Below are 22,102 nucleotides of genomic sequence, written 5' to 3' on the forward strand. Positions count from 1 at the left end.
TTGTTTCGTTGAAGGGCTATTGTGTTTACAGCATGAGGTTTAAAACAAGACCCACCCAGTTATCTTCTTCAACTTCCCTTCGCCCAACCTGAAGGTAGCAGGAAAATTCAGCATCACTGACTTTCATAGGTTCTCACACTTGGAGTCCACCATTTCAAAGGGTCTAGTTTAGTAGCATTTTGGCCAGTCCCAGTAAAGCAGTATAGTGTTCAGGGACCTACTATAAATCAAAATAGGGAAACAGGGAGGAATCAAGGCCCATATTTATACTTTTTTTGCACCGCCTTTGCGTCATTTTTTTACGCGAAAGCGGCGCAAACTTGCAAAATACAATTGTATTTTGTAAGTTTACTCCGTTTTTGCATCAAAACGCTGCGCAAATGCGGCGCAAAAAAAGTATAAATATGGGCCCAAGTTTCTTACTGTTCCTCGTAGGCTCACACAGTGTGCCTCGAGTTCTGTGCAAGGAACTGGGATTGAGCCCTGATGCCTCCTCGGGTAGTCCTTTTCTAGGATAGAGACCAAGAAGGTAGATTAGGTGATAGTCAGTGTATGTGCTTTTTTGAAAAGACAATTCAGAAACAGCCAAGAATGCAGAATGCAGTTTTTAGACTGTAGTTAAACTGCAGAGAGAGGTTGATTCATCGGCATTGTCTACTTTTCACTAGCTTCCGTTTGCCAAGTGAATGACATAACAACAACCTGTCCTGTGAACAATGAGTTTTAGACAGATGGCCTTTTTTCTCTTATTTAGTACGTTATGAGCCTCAGTCCCGGGAAGAAATGACTGCTCCTCATTCCCAAAGTGTGCAAAGGGCAGTTGGGAGTCAAGCTTTTCCAGCAGTACGACACAATTGAGGAATTTTCCCCTTCAAACAGTTGGGAAATTATTATTTTAAACGTTATGAAGAACCATACAAAATCTGATTGTGTCTCCATAAGAGCATATTATTTTCATAGGCATTCCCAATAGTTTTATCCCCATAATTCTCAATATTTGTAATTGATAATATGCTCAATAACATACTCAATATAGACATATATGTCTTCTTTCTTTGTGTGGTAGTTAAGCACACAGAAACCATAGAAATGGTGAACGGTGTGCTTTGCAAATAGCTATACATTAAGAAAAAACATTTGTCTGCTAGGAAAAGGTCAGTAGAACAAAACAAAGGAACTATGGCATGTGGTTGGGAATTTACATCACAGTCGCTCCCTGTGATGTAGCTTGGGTGCCTGCTCCGCATTGATTTTGTTTCATAGAAACAAGAGCGAGAGAGCAGGGAAAGAGATAGGTCGAGAGAAAGAGAATGGAGAGATGGGGAGAGAGAGAGAATCTACTCACAATTAGTTCTGGATGGGGCACAAACAATCCTTGCAATTCCCCCAGTAAATAATGCCTCTGCCGTTATTTGGCACACCATATCCATACACAAAGTTAGGGGCATATTTATGAGAGCTTTACATCATGCTTGCACCATGCAACGTAGCACATGCCTTACGCAAACCACTATGTCACATTTTTGAAGCCATTCAAACCCACTATGAGTGGCTTTGAATGGCTTTAAAAATCTGGAGTATTGCAACGCAGTGCAAGTGGCTTCATTGCATTACTCTGCACAAGTTTAGGTGTTGCATGGGTGTTCCCTCGCAACTACCATGGTTTTGATGCATTCCCAGATTTACCAAACCTGGTAATCCTGGGACTGAGGCAAAAAAATACTCCTACCCAGGAGAGGCATATTTTTATTTCTCCATATTACTTCCTCTTTCTATGTGTACTGCATTCTAAAGCACACAAAGATAGCAAAATATACATCTAAGGATTCTTTTCATGAAGGAAGGTGTTCCTTCGTGCCCAAAAACAATCCTGCACACAATCGAGACACCCTTGCACCATGGTGCAGGGGTGCCTGTGTTGGAGCTAGGCAGCCCATTGTGAGTCAGCACATGGGGAAAGGACAGGAATGCACTGTATGCCTTAAATATGGTGCATTCTGCCCTTTCCCAATGATGCAGTACAGGGCAGCAAGGTGACTTGCTGGGCTTCACTGCGCCACTTTGCCATAAATATGGCTCTTAATTTGTAGCAACAGTACAAACTGGCCACTTTCACATTAGCACAGATACTTGCAGATCAGAATATGAAATTCCCTAGGGCAAATCTGCAGTTTGCACATTTGTAAGTGGCAAATTTGCTGAAATGCAAGTCATTTTTATGCTCCCGAAATTCATCATCAAATATGACGCTTGCATTCTGATATTTAGCTTTGGCATTTATGTATGGATACAGTAAATACATCTTCACAAACTGACATCATCATTGCTGTCCTGAGCCATAAAAAAACATTAATCGCAATGAAATTGCTGCAGCTTAAAAACCTGAACGCCACATTTCATATCCACGAGACACGAACATGCTAACTATTTACGAAATTTGCTTTCCACTAAAACTATGTTCATTTGTATATCTTGCCGATTGTGGTGATATAAGATGATCAAGCACAAATATTTCAAATCAAGCCAAATGATTTCAGGGACTTTATTATTGATTATAGCTCAGTGAGGCAATGGGAAATGTCAGGCTATGAATAATCATGATTTGGAAAGTACCTGTTGGTGGTAAAGATAGGACACTGAAATTTAGGAGAGAATTATTCATCTCATCTCTGTGTAGCCACCCACGATAACAAACTCTGGGGCATATTTACAAGAAAGCGGCGCATCGGTCCCGATGTGTCACTTTTCATGTGTCGCCCCTGCCCCACCTGACGACATCATGGTTTCTCTGTATTTACAATACAGCACACCATGGCGGTCGTTAGGACAATAGCGTCACCATTTTCGGCGTTTTTGTGGCACTTTGCTGCACTAGCGTCAACATTTTTTTATGCTAATGTAATAAAACACAGGGAGGCCCATAGGTTAATATGGGTGTGTCATTTTAATGCCTGCTCCGAGCAGGCGTTAAAAATGACGGAAAAAATGGCGTAGTGAAATGTTGTGGATTTCACTGTGTCATTTTTTCGTGCCTCCCTGAGGGGGAATGCCCCCTTTGCATACATTGTGTTTGACGCAGGCCTAATGTGGCACAAGGATTTACAAAGTAGTGTAATGCATGCATTGTGCCACTTTGTAAACATGGCACAGGGAAATCGTCTCCTTGATGCCACATTAGCATAAAACAATTACGAAACTGTGGCGCAAGGAGGTGTAAGGGTCTTGTAAATATGCCCTTCTGTTTGTTGTCCCACTAGGATTAAGATGTTCCAGTGTAGAGGTTAGCTAATCCTCCATAGACACCTTTTTAGAACATCAAAAACTGAAGGTACACCAGGAGACTGGTCCATGTTGCTGCCTAATCAATCAGGTCCTCGCCAGCTTGGTTTCCTTTAACTCCTGTTTTACAGGGTCCCCATGTCTACTGGTATTATCCCCTAGAAGTCTTTTGTTGTGTGCCTGTGGAAAGGGAAGGGGAAAAGAGGGAAGGCTGAACAACCTTACGTACCACATGGATTACAGAAGCTTTATTCACACTTCACATCATCAAAACAGATGTGTCTAAAATGGACTTGCCTCCATAGTTATACATAGTCCATGGCAGGCTAATAAAAGTAGATCCTGGACTCCCCAGCAATGTTGAATGCCATGCCCCACCACCTACCAACCAACAGTTTGTGTGGGAGCATGCAAATAGAAGCCTCTCTTCCTGTCAAACAGCTGTGACATGACTGAAATAGAAAGTCTTAGGTGGTCAGCAAAGGTAGAAAAGGAAGCTGTATCAAGACTGGAATTGAGGCTTGCACTCCTCCTCCCATTCAACAGTTGTGGCACAGCAGAGAAGATGGGAAATTCCTTGCTGGTCAGTGGGAGAGCTCTGCTTTTCTACGAGGTTACCTTCTGCCTCTCTACTCTTTTTCTCCTCCTTTCTCTGCTTTGCTCTCTGCTCTTCTGTCCCTTTGTGCTCCTTTTGCTTCCCTACTGTCTTCCTGGTTTTTCTCTCACTCCACTCTCTCTCTCACTTTCGCTCTCCCCCATCTCTCTCTCCACCGCTGCTGCTGCTCCTGCAGCCCCATCCCCTTTTGCGCCCCCCCTTTTTCGTGCCTTTTTTGCCCCTGCTCCTGCCTCCTAGCTGTCCTCTCCTCCCCCCACCTCCCAACTTCATGGCGCTCGCTGTGCAGCCGCGCTGCTAGCACACCAAAGGTAAGCCCATCTGCGCCCATCCGTGCCTGGACCACGTCTAACTCCAGAACCCCAGGCTCCCGTCCCCCCCACTGCCACCACCCATGTCTTCATTACAACACCACCACCCTCCATGCCCTCAACACCGGCTGCTCTCCCGCCTTCCTTCAAACCTCCCTTCAGACCACCCGCAGACCCTTCTCCTGCCGGAACTGCACCTTCGCTAGCCTCCACGCCAGCGACCCACCCACCAAGGCAGGACGCAACCATCTCAGATGTATCCTCCTCAACACGCTCTCCGTTCACAAGCACGCAGTAGAGCTATGGAATCTACTCGACTCAGCCTCCACAGACGTCTCCTTCATGACCGAGACCTGGATGAACCTCTCCTCAGCACCTGACTTCGCCATAGCCATCCCAGATGGCTACAAGATCACCCAAAGGGACCGCTCCAACAAACCAGAAGGGGGCATCGCCATCGTCCACAAGAACACCCTCAGGATCACGACCAGCACCAAAGACACCCTCAACACCACCGAACACCTGCACTTCAAGATCCACACTGACCCAAATACCACCCTCTGAGGGACCCTCATCTACAGGCCCCCCGGCACCCAACAGCAGTTCAGAGACTCCATCACCGACATCATCAGCACTCTCGCATCCACTGACTACAGACTCCTCGGGGACTTAAACTTCCACCTCAAGAACACCAACAACACCAAGACCGCCACCCTGCTCGACAACCTCTCCAACCTCGGCCTCAAACAGCTCGTCACGACACCAACCCATTCCGCAGGACACACACTCGACCCTATTTTCTCCACCAGCAATCACATCTGCTTCAGCCACACCACCGAACTCCACTGGACAGACCACCGCTACATCCACTTCTCCTTCGAGAAACCCACAATACACCACCACCGACAACGGATACTCCACCGCAGTTGGAACAAGGTCACCAAAGACCAACTCATCTCAAACCTCTCCCGGAACCCACCCATCAACACCACGGATACTGAAGCAGCTGCCTGCAACTTCTGGCAATGGGTCAACACCAGTGACAATATTCTCACCCTAATCAAGAATCCCTCCAACAGACGCACTGACAGAAAGGCCTTCTGGTTTACCACCGAACTCCGCGATTCCAAGCAAACCTGTCAAAGACTCAAAAGAAAGTGGCGCCAAGATCAGACTCTGTACAACCACACAGCCTTCAAAAACGCCATCTGCAGACACCACCAATTCATCTGAGCCGCCAAGAGAACTGCTTTCAAAGACCGACTCAACAACAGTGCACACAGCCACAAGGAGCTCTTCAACGTTGTGAAGGAACTCTCCAATCTCAGCTCCAACGCCAATGCCATCCCACCATCCCAAGACCTCTGTGACTCCCTAGCCTCCTACTTCCACCGCAAGATTGCTGACATCCACAAGAGCTTCAGCACCCAGACCTCCCTGGCAACCACCAACACCACAGATTCACCTCTGACCAACCTCCTGCTCTCCTGGACCCCCATCAACAACAACGATACCATCAAAATCATGAACACCATCCACTCTGGCTCTCCGTGTAACCCCTGCCCTCACAACATCCTCAACAAAGCAAGCTCCATCATTGCACCCCATCTACGGAAGATCATCAACAGCTCCTTCGAGTCCGCCACCTTTACAGAGAGCTGGAAACACACCAAGATCAACACCCTCCTCAAAAAACGCAAGGCGGACCCAAAGGACCTCAAGAACTTCCGACCTATGTCCCTGCTCCCCTTCCTGGCAAAAGTCATCGACAAGGCTGTCAACAGACAACTAACCCGCTTCCTAGAGGAGAACTGCATGCTGGACCCTTCCCAATCTAGATTCCACAGCAACCACAGTACCGAAACTGCCCTCATTGCCGCTACAGACTACATCAGAACCATAATGGACAACGGCAAAACTGCGGCCCTCATCCTCTTGGACCTCTCAGCCGTGTTCACACCGTCTGCCACCACACCCTACGCTCACACCTCAGCAATGCAGGAATCCGCAACAGAGCCCTGGACTGGGTCACCTCCTATCTCACTGGCAGAACCCAGAGAGTCTGCCTCCCCCCATTCCGCTCAGAGGCCACCGAAATCATTTGCAGCGTCCTCCAGGGTTTGGCCCTCAGCCCGACCCTCTTCAACATCTATATGGTCAGCTCGCTAACATCGCCCGATCCCACAACCTCAACATCATCTCATATGCTGATGACACCCAGCTGAACCTCTCCCTCACCAAGGACTCCGCCAAGACCAACCGCCACAAAGGAATGAAGACCATTGCCGAATGGATGAAGATCAGCTGCCTCAAATTCAATTCCCACAAGACTGAAGTCCTCATCTTCGGCCCCACCCCCTCCCCATGGGATGACTCCTGGTGGCCTGCCACTTTGGGAGCCGCTCCTACTCCCACTGACCACGCACGCAACCTAGGATTTATCTTGGACTCCTTATTATCCATGACCCAGCAAGTCAACGCCATCTCCTCCTCCTGCTTCAACACCCTCCACATGCTCCGAAAGATCTACAAATGGATACACACCGAAACCAGAAGAACCTTCACCCAAGCCCTCCTAAGCAGCGCACTGGACTACAGCAATGCCTCTACGCAGGAACCACGGCCAAACTCCAGAAGAGGCTGCAACGCATCCAGAACGCCTCAGCATGCCTCATCCTGGACATCCCCTGCCACTGCCACATCACAGACCACCTGAGAAACCAGCACTGGCTCCCAATCAACAAGAGAATCACATTCAAACTCCTCACCCATGCTCACAAAGCACTGCACAACACTGGACCAGAATACCTCAACAGATGGCTCTTCTACACCCCTACCTGACATCTCCGCTCTGCCGATCTCACCCTTGCAACCATCTCACGCGTCCGTAGAACTACAACCACTGGTAGATCATTCTCGCACCTTGCCGCCAAAATGTGGAACACTCTTCCCACCCACCTGCACCAGACCAAAGACCTCCTTACCTTCAGGAAACTTCTCAAGACCTGGTTGTTCGAGCAGTAACAGCACCGCCCTCCTTCCCTCCCCCCAGCGCCTTGAGACCCTCACGGGTGAGTAGTGCGCTTTACAAATTCATGATTAATTGATTGATTGATTGCTATGGGACATGGTGACCCTTTGAAAGCTAATGCAATTCCACCTATTCAGAATCGCAATATTGGATAGATTTGTTTGGAACAGTACTCAACAACACAACTCATGATTATCACACTTTATTTCAGTTAAAACTTCTCTCTTTGGCACTGGGTTATACTGCCCCCATAAAACAGGTGAATACTATCCACGGTAAACAATGGGGAAAAGGTCCCTGTGTGACCAGAGTAGCATAAATATAAAGGTACATCATAAAATTAATGACGTTGTTCAGTTTGTTCTCCAACAACTCTGTATCATTACCTTGCCAAGAAGTGAGGCAGGTTAATTCTGACTCACATTGGTAGAATTGATAGTCAAAAAAAAATAGTGCCCCCATGAAGCTCATCTGCGTCTAGTTGACTTCAAAATCATGGGCAAAAATATGACATTTACCAAATTTTAATCATATGAGAATGTCCTAATTTATAGTCTTTGGATATGCAGTGTTTGGAATACCACAGCAGAGGTAAGTGCCTTTCAGTAACTGTCATCATCTCAAACAGACCAACACCAACATCATATTCTTGCCAAATGGAAGTTGAGCATACACAACTATTAAGCAATGAAGAATCTCTTCTGTTAGGCAGGATCAATGACGAATAAGCGTTCAGCAAACTGTGAATCCATGAAAGATATCACATAGGAGAAAAACAGCGTTAAGAATGACAGTAGAGAACTTTGGAGATTCACATATTGTGTGAGAGGGGATATGAAGTACCGTGTTGGAAGATTAAGGAGGGTGAAAGAGCAGAAATCCACTGCAGAATACCAAGTAAGTGGCCCACAGCTTCTACAGACAAAGGCGACAAAGCTAGAAGACACAAATAATGCTAAGGTGCAAAAACAAATGGGAAATGTAAGATGTTGCTGTGCATGGAGAGAGGCATATCCCACAGGGCCACAACATCAGCCTATATTTTGTAATTTTTATATGTGGTAATTTTTTGTAAATTTCAGCCCACTACTACAGGGATAGAGCCCTTCAAGCAGATTGTTGAAACTATTTGTTGGCTGAGATTTGATATAAATCTTTGGTCTCTCCCATTGACACTGCTTAATGTAGCAAGGCCTATATAGCGATGTCAGGTGCAAGGATGCACCCAATAAACACATGTATGTCAGGAATAATGGCCAATTGCACAGAATGGAGAAACTAAGGTAAACATTTATTAAAGGGCTGTGTCACTTTTGCATCATGCAACACTGTGCAAAAGTGATGTAACCCTCAAAATGCAATTTATCAATCCAAGCAAGGCCAATTTGTGTGGTTCTGAGTGACTTGACATATCCAGAGCAATGTAACACACCACAAATTGCTGTTTTGTGTTACTCTGACCCTGGGGACATTCCATGGGTGGTGTGTGGGTGTTCCCCCCACAACACCCATGGATTTTTATCCATTCCTAGATTTACCATAAGTGGCAGACCTGGGAATGCACAAAAACTGCTACGTGTTGCCAGGTGAGGCTTAATGAGGAGAAGTATGTTTATTTCTCTTCGTTTTTAACTATTTCTGTGAGTGCTGCATTCTGCAGCACACATAGAAATAGGAAAACCCCTCAGGTTATTGTTTTGTGCAAGAAGGTTCCCTTTCTTGGACAAAAACAATCCTGCTCACCACTCAGGCACCCTTGCGCCATGGTGCAGGAGTGTCACATTGGCGCCAGTTAGTACATTGTACACAAGTGCTGGAAAAAGGCAGGACTGTGCCATATAATGTTAGATATGGCACACTCCTTCCCCATTTCTTTGCACACAGCACAGAAAGGTGATTTGCAGCACTGCGCTGCATGACTTATTGGTAAAAGTGCCTCTAGGAATGTCCAACCTCAGGGATGCCTCATCAATGTTAATGCAGTGAAAGATGTAATCAAAATGAGAGTAGTGCTCCAACACCTTTAGTCTGATCAGCTCAATATATAGGGCCTGATTCTAACTTTGGAGGACGGTGTTAAACCGTCCCAAAAGTGGCGGATATACCACCTACCGTATTACGAGTTCCATAGGATATAATGGACTCGTAATACGGTAGGTGGTATATCCGCCACTTTTGGGACGGTTTAACACCGTCCTCCAAAGTTAGAATCAGGCCCATAATTGGTTCACAAGCTACACTTCATTTAAAAGAACTGAAAAACATTATTTCTTACCTAGGTTTACTAAACACTGCTAAACATTAATAATTGTGTTATGGAAGCATGATACATTAGCCAGTTTAGATGATTTTTTCACATCCCAAACTTTGCCAAATTAAGTTTTTCTCTTAGTGATTGTAGCTAACTACTCCCATTCACAGACAAATTAGCACCTGAGACCTACGTTTTCACCTAGAGAATGAATAGGAGTCATTCCAAGAATCCCTCAGAGAGAGCAACCCAGAGGGACTCACTATAGGTACTCTTGAGTCTCAAGGAGGGAACAGTTATGTCAATGAGAACGTTGTGGCCATTAGAGAAAGCTTTTTCATAGGCCGAAGCAGGATACAGAAATAGGCAAGATTGGGCTATTTCCAAAAAGAAGGCATTATTAAAATATCAGCAACAAGCTAGGAACAGGCCTCGCCATTTGACAAAGGAGAACTAAGATACTTACATGTTCTCCAAGAAATTCTACTTAGTCACTTTTACTGCTAAATTAGAGAATACAAGAAAATGTTAAAGAGAGAAAAATTGGTGACCTTGCTGCTGAAACAGAAATTTGAGTTGGATTGGCTCGCTTCATCAAAAATACTGCTGGCTGAACCCTACCGACAATGGTAATCAAAAATTCCCTACAGATTGTGCTGTGAGCTGTATGGTTACACTAGGTGGCCGTTATTAATCATACTGGTGGTAAGGATTGACCCAATGCTTTTGCACACTAATATGTCTCTTCAGTCTTTGGCACTATATTCACATAAAAAACACTGACTGTTTGCCTAGAGAAAATATATAATACTGAATCAGTATATTGTGAGGGTGATGTGATACGCTGAAATATGGATCTGATGAGGAGATGTGTGACACCTCTGTACAATATGTATTCTATTCTCTGTTCAGGTGGTCTACATTACTAGATGTACACCAGAAAAAAATTAAGGTGCTATATTTTCTTAATGGTTAGGGTGACAGTATAATAAGGTCCTGGCCTGATGGATTTCCTTGACCTTTGCTCAGATTGAGTGAAGGCAGAAGCATGTTGACTGACTCATAGTCTGCTTTACACAGACCATGCATCGCCCACCCGATTGACGCAGCTCCTGTGACTTCGTCCTGCATGCCCGGGATTTCAACGCATCGTCCCTGGGGCATCTTAAAACCCCACAACCCGAAGAGGATCCAGTTCAGCACACCGTAAATCGATGCAAAGCCTTCCCTGCGTGAAAACAACAACGCATCGCCTGTGTGTACCAGAAAAATGGGCGCACACCTCCCCATTTTCCACGCATCTCCTCCTCTACAGTCCATTGTGGAGAATTTGAACGCAAACGAGGTACTTTGTGCTTGCAAGAGACATTTGTTGTTTTTTAAGATCTAAAGACTCTTTACATCATTTTGTAAGTGATATTTCAACGTGTACTTATTGTATCTTGATTGTTTTTGACCTACATTTAAACAGATAAATATTCTATATTTTTCTAAACACTGTGTGGTGTATTTTTGTGGTGTTATTACATGATGTATTGCACAAATACTTTACACATTGCCTTCTAAGTTAAGCCTGACTGCTCAATGCCAAGCTACCAGAGAGTGGGCACAGGATAATTTGAATTGTGTGTAACTTACCCTGACTAGAGAGAGGGTCCTTGCTTGGATAGGGGGTAACCTGGCTGCCAACCAAAGACCCAATTTCCAACAAATCCCTACCAACTTTTGCTCCAAACGAAATTGTTGAAGATAACACGGGCAAGATGAGCTATGGGAAACGTACTGTTGATTCCCAATGAATGCTATTTCATACTGAGTGGTTGTAATAAATTTGGAGAGTAGGTAGTGAATGAAATCTGCTGAACCTAACAACTCTTACTTTGAAAAATGCTTCGAGCTTACTATGCTCTAGTGCCCTTTGCAGAAATATTCTAACAAGTACTGGTAAATGATCTTAATGAGCTGATTAGAAATAATTAAGTTATTTTAAAATATGCTTTTAAAAACCCTATTTTGATTTTTTTAGCTGGTATTTCATAAACCATCAATCCAATAATTATATAAAATATAAAGCAAAGTCTTGGAACCAGGGACATAGCCTTCCATGTTTTGATCCTTTATAGCCTTAGCTTCAACATATATTTTTTGGCTAAAGAAGCTACTTCTATTTTCAAGCTTCTTGAAAGAAAAATTTACTCTTTTCTCCAAAGGTACACAGAGAATTCTTTCAGAAGAAATAGATCTCTGGCATTCATACATTAATATATAGATCTCTGGCTTTCATCTGGCATTAGGAATACGTGTACAGGGCTATGAGCTAGGCGTAACGCTTTTGCCTATTGGCAAAGGCTGGAGATGACAGAAAAAGTTTTAATCTCTAAAACAGAGGTCAATATTTAACTACAACACAATCTTGGAAGATTCTTCTAAACTACTATCTCTCTAGCCCTACCAACATACTAGCATTGACCAAAGACCCCTAGTTTTATCCACATGTACAGACAGGCATGAGAGACACAGAATACAGCCCTTGAATGCTGCTGGATATATGTAAATGTCAATGTTCCATACTCTGTTACCTACAATGTCAAGGATGTATAAACCATTCATAAAAACACAGAAACATTACAGCACTCCTCTTATATCTTCAGAGCAAAATACTGATTCACGCTTCACATGATCCTCTTTCAATTTTGTTTACAAAAATGTATCATGGCCAGATTCCCTGACATTCAAGCCCTTTGTAACATTATTATACTGTGGCTTGAAATCCAATACCCTAGGATATGCTCTTCAAAATCATTCATCCAGCAGACGCCATCATCAGGTTGCATGAGCCAAGATGTTCTATTTCAGTCAAAAATTATCCTGGCCTCCTTCAAGCAACTCTCACTTATCAAAACAAGAAACTTCTCAAGGCCAGTGGCCCTTTTGACTCTCCCATGTACCCCATTCTGCCTTAGGTATTCAAAAATATCCTGAATAAAACTGCTGTTGTCTTACTGGCAAGAGACCTTCATCAACTGCTACTTAGCCTCAGACAGTTTTGCTTAAGAGCTCAATACATCATTCATAAACGTGATGAAGGAGAAGTCAAACCTTGATCCAAAAGATAAGATTGTCTATTGACCAAACTCCAAAGGCCCATTTCTTACCAAACTCATTCAAATTGCCACTTTGACCCAGGGGCCAAATTTCTTTGAAGAAAACATCATGACCTTGCATTACTAAACAGGTTTCTTACCTTCCACAATTAAGGAATTCGCTTTCATTTCCATCTGGGATAATCTGAGGACCACAGTCAATTGAACTACAGTTGCATATTATGGGCCTGATTTAGATATTGGGGGATGAGTTACTCTCTCACAACTGTAACAGATATCCCATCCACCAAAATCTAAATCTCATTATATCCTTTAGGATTTAGATATCCGTGGATGAGATATCCGTCACCATAGTGATGGAGTATCTTGTTCATCAAGATCTAAATCAGGCCCTATATCATTTGGACTTCTCATCCATATTTGACCAGTACATCACTAAAGGGGCCAAGAGATCTCTGTACTCAAGTCACATTCCTTGATTGGAAGACCTCTTTCCTCACGCAGATCCAACATTGTCTCACTCCATCTGTTTCCTTCATCTAATTTCTATACCAACAGTAGTGTTCAGCTAAGGTTTCTTAATTTTTCAACTCTTCTTGAATGCAGATATCAGCCCGTTAACTGACCTTATCAGATCTATCAATCAAATATGCTATAACTATGTGTGTTTAATACCTATATCTTCCTGACAGTATATAATGCCACAGAATTGGACTTCTGTAGCCTAGAAAAGTGCCTCAAACCAATGGATGCTACTTGACTAACAAAAACTCACTTGATCAAGAACAGAGGTCCTTGCTGCATAAGTAGGCAAAGTATTACCATACCATCATCTGGCCCCCGCAACTTGGTCCACCTCCAACTACATTGGTGTAAACAAGGATTCGGAAATGGATAATGAACTTTTATCTGTCTATAGCTTGTTAAGTACATCAAGTTACCAGGAGTGTCTTTTTACCATAAGAACACTGTGCAACATTATCCCTCATCTTAAAACTGCTCAGGGGTTCTAGGCCACCATTGGTTTGGTGCTATTACACTTATGATATGCAAATAATCTATACATTACAGAATCACTATACCTACTACATGGACTAGCCTCCATTTTGAGCATGACTCCTAGATAACTCCTACAAGTGAAAGACCACATCACATCAGCACAGCAAGTTCAACTTCGGATCAAATAGCCAAATGTAACTGTTTCAGGGCTATCAGCACCTTCCTCAAGGCCATCCGGGGGATAAAATTGTGCTTCATCTAATTAGAATATTGGCTATACAATTAAAATAAAATCCTTTATTCAAGACTAACCCTCAATCCACCCTTCAAGAAAATATATTTTGGTCATACTTCTTTCTCTGTTTACAAGACTTTGGAACACACTGCTGGTAAAGATAAAGACCATTCAGGATCACCTGAAACTCAGAAAGATGGTAAAGAGATGTCTGATCCTTACAGAATGAGTCTTACCTTGAGAGGAGGGTTATACTCTCATATAATTCAACTCTCCCAACATGTCAACCACATCTGAAGCTAGAGGACCAAGCTTCTTGGAAGGAGCACCATAAAGCCTCTGCTTGGCCATGTGCAAGATTAGCTTGAGTTTTCTGTGACACATTGGAAGCATTGATCCAGGGCTCACACTACACCATCACAAACCACACAAAAAAAACAAAAAAGCATACACAAAGATTATAAATATTCACAACACAAAACTGTATCTGTTGCTCTGCTTCGCTTCACTTCATGTGGAATTGTAGCTACCTTATGCAAAAACAAAATTGGAGCACCACTCCTGTACTTTCCCATGACACCAAACCTCTTCAAATAAAGGCCACATTGTAGACCCCTCACTCTTTAAAACAAGCACAAGAAATGTAGTGGCTGCTTACTTGTCCACCCAACTGTGTACTGGAAATGTATTTATCTAGAATGTGGCGGCTAATTGACCAACAATTAAGAGCAGATGGTACATTGCTATAGTGCTAGTTTAGGATGAAGAGAGCAGATGAAAAAAAGCCATGATGGACTTTATTTGTCAAGAATTTGAAAACGCATCCTACTGAGGCATGACCCCCTTACACAATACATTTTCAAAGATTTAAAAATATCAAAACCATAAGAACAAACACTTTTGTTATCTAAGGTTAAATGCCTTTTGGGGAAACATGTATACAGTCTCTGGATAATGACCTTCACAAATTTGCCAACCACACTCATTATTGCCTGTTCAAACAGAACTCAGCACAAAATCAATTTGACACATATCCTGCAGATTAAATAGCTTGGGCACCAAGGAACAAATAGTTAACATTATGCTTTAGATCTTTTGATCTTGGAGAATTAAATTAATCATGGAAACAAAAAAGAGTCTTCCCAGCCTGCAGGGTCTGTGATTACCACAAAGAAAGCCTATCTCACGTAATATGTTATTGTCAAGCATTTGCCATACAATATAGATTGTTTTTGCTATCAATTTTTAGGAAACTGTGAGTATGATCTGGTAAAGAAGCGGTCTACCTCTGTTTCAAGAATATGGAAGGTTTCTTCATTAGCATCTTGCTATTTGTGAATTTGTTACAAATCACATTGGAAAATTAACGAGCACACCATCAATTCATTGCCAGTAAAGAGTTAAGATTAGATAATCTGCTAGCCCCTACAAAGAAAAGGTAACTGACTATCGAAATACATTTTCCACCATAAGACAGCAATTAATTAACAATGTTGGTGATGGGCTACCTCCTATAGTAGAACTTCTTTGAAATGTAGGTCTGCATTCAATGTTGTCCACTTCTCATTACCACTTCAGGCAGGTCAGTGAACCAAGTTCATCCGAAATGTAAAACCTCACCTGAGATCAGGATCCTACGACCAAAGCTAATTTACATGATCAATATTGGACTAAACTCACTTGCAGAGCTACTACAAAGCACTCTATGGTTTTCTATACTTATTGGATGAATGTTAAAGATTGTATCAAATGAGGGCATCCATTTTTGTTGTAATGGTTTTATCTGAATAATAAAACACATTGGATCTTTGTAGATTTGGACTCTGATCCATATAAACATATTGGTGCATAGTGGAAGGTTAGGGACCAAGAAGACCCATCTAGGTCCACATCTAAGTATAATGTACTGCAAAACCAGTTTGGGACTACATTGGTGGACTCACATCTGCATATCCAGACACAGCTTTATGCAAGTATGCTTAGATATGCGCACATCTGTGTAGATGTACAAAGATCTAGACAGACAGAAAGAGATCTGGGTACAAGAAAAATACATCCAAATAGCTGAATATAGGATAACATAGACACTGACCCTGGTCTGCATAAAAAGAGCCTAGTCAATGTATCCATGGCTGGGTCTGTGTAACTAAACTGACATTGACTAAAGTGAACCTGAGTCTATGGAAGTTTGTAGAAATGGCTTTGACCTGTCTGAGCATACCCGGTCAATATGATCCATGGAGATAAGCCCAGGCAGGCTTGGGTCCACAGTGGTAAACTTAAATCTGTGAGTGCATTCAGGATAGTACAGGCAGACTCATATGTAGGTAGGTTTGGCGGGATTTCAAATGTGTGCCTTGGAGGATCCCTGTTCATAGAAAAAAGTGTATAGATATTTAAACAGAATGTCATTAGAAAACCAAATAAATTCACTAACATATTTAGGTAAAATAAGGAGTATTATTTTTTTTTTAAACCGAATTATTAAAATACTGTTCTTTTTGTAGCTGCACATCCTTCGTCCCTGTTCAGGAACTGCTCTCAACTACTCATAGGGGGTTGCAAACAACCAGATAATACAAAAACAAAGAAGGGCCCTCAGCTCATGGAAGTTGATAGACAGGAGTCACTATAGCCTTGTTATCAAGTTCAGGAGTGTTGTGTCTGTGCGAATCTCCTGCTGAGTTGAAGTTGTTTTATAGCCCTGAAATAAATGCGTTGTTACCGGTGCTGTAGTGCCCGTTGTTGGCTCAGGCAATGGCATTTTATTGAAGTGGTGCAGAAAGGGATATTGACCGAAATATTGGCACGAGCCTGGGTGAGGTAGAGGCTGCGAAGTGGTGAAGGGCTTTGAGGTGGCAGCCAGAGGTGGAGAGAGAAAGAGACAAGGGATTGTGAGAACAGGCGAAGAAACCATATCTGAATTTTAATACTAGTGTGAGCAATTAGTAGAGACTCTTATTTTGTATTTCCGATAACTTTCACACTCTTGTTTGTCAAACATTTTTCCTCGGTTCCACTGTTCCAGAGATTATACTCCTACACATTGGTTTCTCCGCGGAAGAGTTTTTCACGTGTGATTGGTTAATTGTGGGCTCACGTGGACATATATATACATATACACAATATGAAACACTGATTTTAGACTTCAGTCATACATACATAAATAAATTACATTTTACTTTTGTAAATGGTTGTCTTTTGTTACCACTACTCAGTATGTTGGTGTTCATTTGAATCCAATCATATTTTGAATCAACCCTTTACTAATTCCACACATTTACTTAATGGTCAATTCAGAAGTCAGTGAAAATGTGACAGGTGTAATTCAACTAACATCAGTAAAGGTTGATTAGGGCATAAAGATACAGAGAGTGGAACAGAGACAGAAAGAGAGAGAGGGAGAAAGAGGCAGAAAGGGAGGATGAGACTGAAAAGGAGCAGGGGAAGGGGCAAGGAGGTATAAAGAAATAGGTAAATGGAGAAAGATAGAATTGTAGGTAACTTCCTTTTCATTATTTCACTTTTTTGTTTCAATACTTCAGAAAGTATTCGTCCTTAATGTTGCTATCATTCAAATTATTTTTCTTTGTACCAGGCTACATTTTATATTGAGCAAATGGTTCCAAAAAGTTCAGACGGAGCTCAAAATGTTATTTCTGCAGATGTAATCTAACCTGCATACGAGGCAGCGTGCTCAATGGTACAGGCCTCTGGCTTTGAACAATGGGGCTAGGTTTAAATGTATGCTCTTATTATTGAGATATTTTACGAAGAAATTACACCAGAAGTTCCCTGGGTATATATTGTAAGCGTGAGCCACTCGAGTGCAGTTTATTGTGGGTTGTCCATTTGGTGTCAAGTTTGTTGAACTCAACTCCATCGATGATGCGTGAAGCCATCGTAAGTCAACTTTTTAGAACCTCTATTTACTGTAAATCAAAGTTACCGTTGCTCTAAAGGCAACATTTTAAAATAAATACATGCTGACACATAATCTTATTTAAGGAGAAAAATCGAACAGAGATACGAAGCTACAGAGATGAATTCATAGATAGATAGATAGATAGATCGATAGATAGATAGATAGATAGATAGATAGATAGATAGATAGATAGATAGATAGATAGATTTGGTAAAGGAATACAGAGTATGGTTTGTGAGAGTGCAGGTAAAGTTGGAGGAGAAAGGGAAGGAGGAAACGGAGGTAAAGACAGAGAGAAAGATACATACTGATCGAGGAGGAGTGTGCCAGAGAGACAGAAGAGAACGCGTGTATGTGTGTACACACACACACACACGGATTAATATAAATAAATGCATACATATATATGTAAAGTATACGTGTATATGTAAAGCAAGATAAGAAAAAGAGGAGAGAAAGAGACTGAGAGAGGTGAAGGAAAGACAGAGGAGATGTATAAAGAGATGTGACGGAGAGGGAATGGAGGGAGATTGAGAATAAAGAAAATGGATGTTTTTCAAATTGACAATGGATGCCAGGTGCGTGGTCTGACTACTATGGTGCTATTGGACATCTCGCGACCTATCAAGTGCATTTCAACGGAACCTCAATGTAAGAGAAAGGAGTCATACTTTACCTCCAAAATCTGGTCTGAGTCGAATGTCATACCCCTTCAGCAATTTGTCCACTGTCTTTTTCACCACAGAGATATTCCCAGACGACGGGCTAAAATGTATAAAAACAATAGAAACGATTATTCTAATCATATTTTCGAGGACAGGACCATGGAGAGCAGACAGGAGACGAGCACAGTGCGGCCAAAGCGAGTTTCACGGCGCGCGGGCTGAGCACGCCATCTCTGCCGTCGAGCTCGCGCACCTCACACGAGAGCTCCCCCCATCCCTTACTCGGGGGCCGGGCACACAGCTGCGACCTGGGCGCTGACTAGAAGGGCCAGGGGTGCGCCTCGCTCCATGTCCCTCTCTGCCCTGTGGGTATTCGGATTTCTAAGTGCTTCTGCCCTTCTTCGTCCATAGCGCTTTGAGGCAAGGGGAAGCCCTCTGCCGAGCCCATCACTCGGAGTAGGAGGGGTGCTGCCGATCCCAACTATCATTACACCCGCGAGGAACAGGGCCAGCCAGGGGTACCCCAACTCGACCAATCCAGCACCCTTATATCGTTCTGTGGAGAGGGCTGGGGTGACTGGCATCCGCATTTATAGGTCTACCTAGGGCACACATGCAAGTGTCGTGTGTGTGTGTGTGTGTGTGTGTGTGTGTATATATATATATAAATATATATATATATATATATACACAAACATATGCGCGTTAAATTCAACGAGCCCCCTTTTCTGTTTAACATAATAGCTCTATATTCAGAACTGGAGGGGGAGACGCACGACGTCTGATTAAGCAGCACGCACTCAGGCTGCATTCAAGCAGCAGCCCCCACGACCCAAAACCTGCAAAGCGGCAGCAGCCCTGCCAACAATGCCTGGCTGCCCAGGGCTGAGGGGGGCTCTCCTGTGCTGGCATGCCAGTGCCACGCAACAACCATCCTTCATAGCAGGCATGCAACAGACCGGGTGCATGCACTGTTTGCACATAATCTGCCTGGTGACAGCTCTGCAGGGCACTTTTTGATGCAGGTGTTCCCCGGAGCTCTACCTTCCATAGAACCCAAGATTTATAGAGCCCATTATCACCCCTTTCTGTGTCAGTTTCACATAGTATATCGAAATATCACGACTCCCTATGCGCCCCAACCCCCCTCAGTTCACACACACCCATAGTGAATAAAAACATGGCACAACAAATGCATGCACTAAAAACACACCAAGCGGGACCGAAGGGCTTAAACAAAACACTTACCTTTGGGCAGTACAGATGAAGCAAAACGCTGCTAAAGCAGATACAATTCCACTAAAGCTGCCTGCCCGAATTCTCAACATTTCCACAAACACCATTGAGAAAAAAAATATGGAGGGGGGAGGGAAGGGTAGATTTTCTGGAATCCCCCTCCCAAAACACCTCCTCTCAGATTTTATAAAAGTAAAAAAAAAGAAAAAATGTGAAAATTCCTATCAGTGCCAGTCAAAGAATTCGCCTCTTTCTTTCAGCATCCTCTCCGCCAGAGACATCTTCTGCCGACGAAGAATCCCTCAAGACGGATCAAACGAAATCCCCCCCGATAAAAACGGAACGAAAAAGGTGGACGAAATGTTGCCGATGGTCTTTTCCTATTCACTACTCTTCGGTTTTTTTTCCTGCTATTTCGCCATCCGGTTCTGCAGATGTTGCATGGCTCCTGCTATCCACCTTCGGAGGAGGAGGGGGAGGAGGAGGTGGAAGAGAAGGGGAGGGGAGGAGGGTGAGAGATCTAGCAATGCAATTTAATCGTAGATTTTCACCCCCTTTTTGCCTGTCCCCCTTTGATTTCACCGAAGGTACTCGTTCTTTCCCTTTTCGCTGACTCCCTCTGGCTCGCCGGTGGCTTGGTTACAATTATTCCTGAGAGAGAGATGACGGCAGAAAGAAACCAGTAGACGAAGATTTCCTACAAAATGCAGAATTGCATCTCCCGTATTGCTGTTGCTGCAGCTCCTGTACATTTGGCACCGCTCGTTGCAAAGCCTCAACTGGAAGGGATGTGGACAGACACGGGTGCTTTAGGATTTAAAATGTCCATCTAAATATACATTTAAATACAGTTTCTCAGATTGAATTATTATTCTGATGTCATATCTGACAGCATTAACCCTTTCTGGTGGGGAAACCTTAATTTGTTCTAACTTGATTCCTGGAAGGTTGGTCTTCGTACGAAATACATTGCCATCATTGAGAAGCTTTACTCTTTTCAAAATTCTGCAATATTTTCGTTTCATTTCCTCCTCTGACATCTATAGATATTCTGGTAGGCCATTTTTGCTAAATGTATAAGTAAGGATTCTTTTGCTCTTTTACCATTTTAGCTGTGTTATTTCTTTCTTGTTAGCTTGGGCTGGAATAGTTTTCGTCTAAGTGATGTCACTTCCTCTGCTTTGTCACCAATGTGATACCGTTTCTTTTGATACGGGTCCTGTCTGATGGTGTGAGGGATCTCACTCCCTGATTGTTTCTGGACTTTCTTTCGCGTGAGAGCTCGTCTGCTCAGGTAGGGTTAGTGAGTGTTTAGAGTCGCACAGCTCTACACTAAGGGATGAATCTCTTCTGAGCTGACACAATTTGAATTGCACTTCAAGATCGTTAGCGATTGCCTTGAACCGTCTCCATTTCCCTCCTCTTGCCTGGCCACCTTCAAGGCCACATTGTCCTTTTTCATCCCTTTGAACCTAGTAGAAACCCTGCAAAGAGCCCGCAACATCAAGGCTTGAAACCTGCCAAATGATCCTAACAGCTCAGTGAACTCCTTCTCATCCTACTGCCTCACATCAAACATATCCTAAATGCATCACTTTCTCCCTTTAGAAGGCATGATGATCATTCCCCTCCGCAAGAAGCCTAGACCTTACCTTAGGAACATCATACCTTACCACCCGGACAACTTTGCCCGTCTGAGCCAGATGTGGAAAGGCAGTTCTGAAAGTATCTTTATGAACATGTTAACTCAAAAAAACTGCTCAGCAACTGCCAGTAAATCTTTAGCTCTTGAAGAGACAAGGAATCCATACTGGTGAATGTTGGACTTTTTGCCTTACGCAGGGTCATCCCCAGTCTTTTTGCCTCCTTCCTCCTGGTTTTTCTGACCTCTCGCTGTTGGCTCTAGGACTCTGAGCACTTTATCACTGCTGACCAGTGCTAAAGTGCAGGTGCTCTCCCATCTAAAGTTGGTATGATTGGCTTATACCTAATTGGCATATTTAATTTACCTATAAGTCCCTTGTACAGTGGTATCTCTATACCCAGGGCCTGTAAATTAAATACTACTAGTGGGCCTGCAGCGCCGCTTGCGCCACCCACTGAAGTAGACTTTCAAACCTGTCTCAGGCCTGCTAGTGCAGGGCCTGTGTGCGCAGTTTTCTGCCACAGGGACCGAGCTTCTAACCTTACTTGCCAGGCCCAGAACTCCCCTTTTACTACATGTAAGTCACCCCTAAGGTACGCACTAGCTAGCCCTATGGGCAGGGTGCCATGTATGTAGAAAGGCAGGACATGTGCCATATTGCATGGCCTGTCCTAGTAGTGACAAACAGCCTAACTTGGTGTCTCACTGCTGTGAGTGCTGCCTTCTCATAGGATTGCATTAGAAATGCCCTGCCTTATGTGTATGGGTATTGTCTGATTTATGAGGGGTAGCGTAGGCGTGTTTGGTG

General features: G+C 43.4%; 1 protein-coding gene across 2 annotated transcripts in view; it reads right to left on the reverse strand.

The window, feature by feature from the left end:
- Nucleotides 1-20,487, reverse strand: part of LOC138265741 (gamma-aminobutyric acid receptor subunit beta-4) — a 603,058-nt gene extending 582,571 nt beyond the window's left edge. For both annotated transcript variants that reach the window (XM_069213752.1, XM_069213744.1), the window contains exons 1-2: nucleotides 19,662-20,487; nucleotides 18,425-18,513 (exon numbers count right to left, since the gene is read on the reverse strand). In XM_069213752.1, coding sequence (XP_069069853.1) covers nucleotides 18,425-18,513; nucleotides 19,662-19,756 — 184 coding nt within the window. In that variant the 5' untranslated portion in view covers nucleotides 19,757-20,487. The remainder of the gene's footprint in view (nucleotides 1-18,424; nucleotides 18,514-19,661) is intronic.
- Between the last annotated feature and the right edge of the window lie 1,615 nt (nucleotides 20,488-22,102).

The sequence above is a fragment of the Pleurodeles waltl genome, chromosome 2_1, assembly GCF_031143425.1.
Source record: "Pleurodeles waltl isolate 20211129_DDA chromosome 2_1, aPleWal1.hap1.20221129, whole genome shotgun sequence".
NCBI classification, from domain to species: Eukaryota; Metazoa; Chordata; class Amphibia; order Caudata; family Salamandridae; genus Pleurodeles; species Pleurodeles waltl.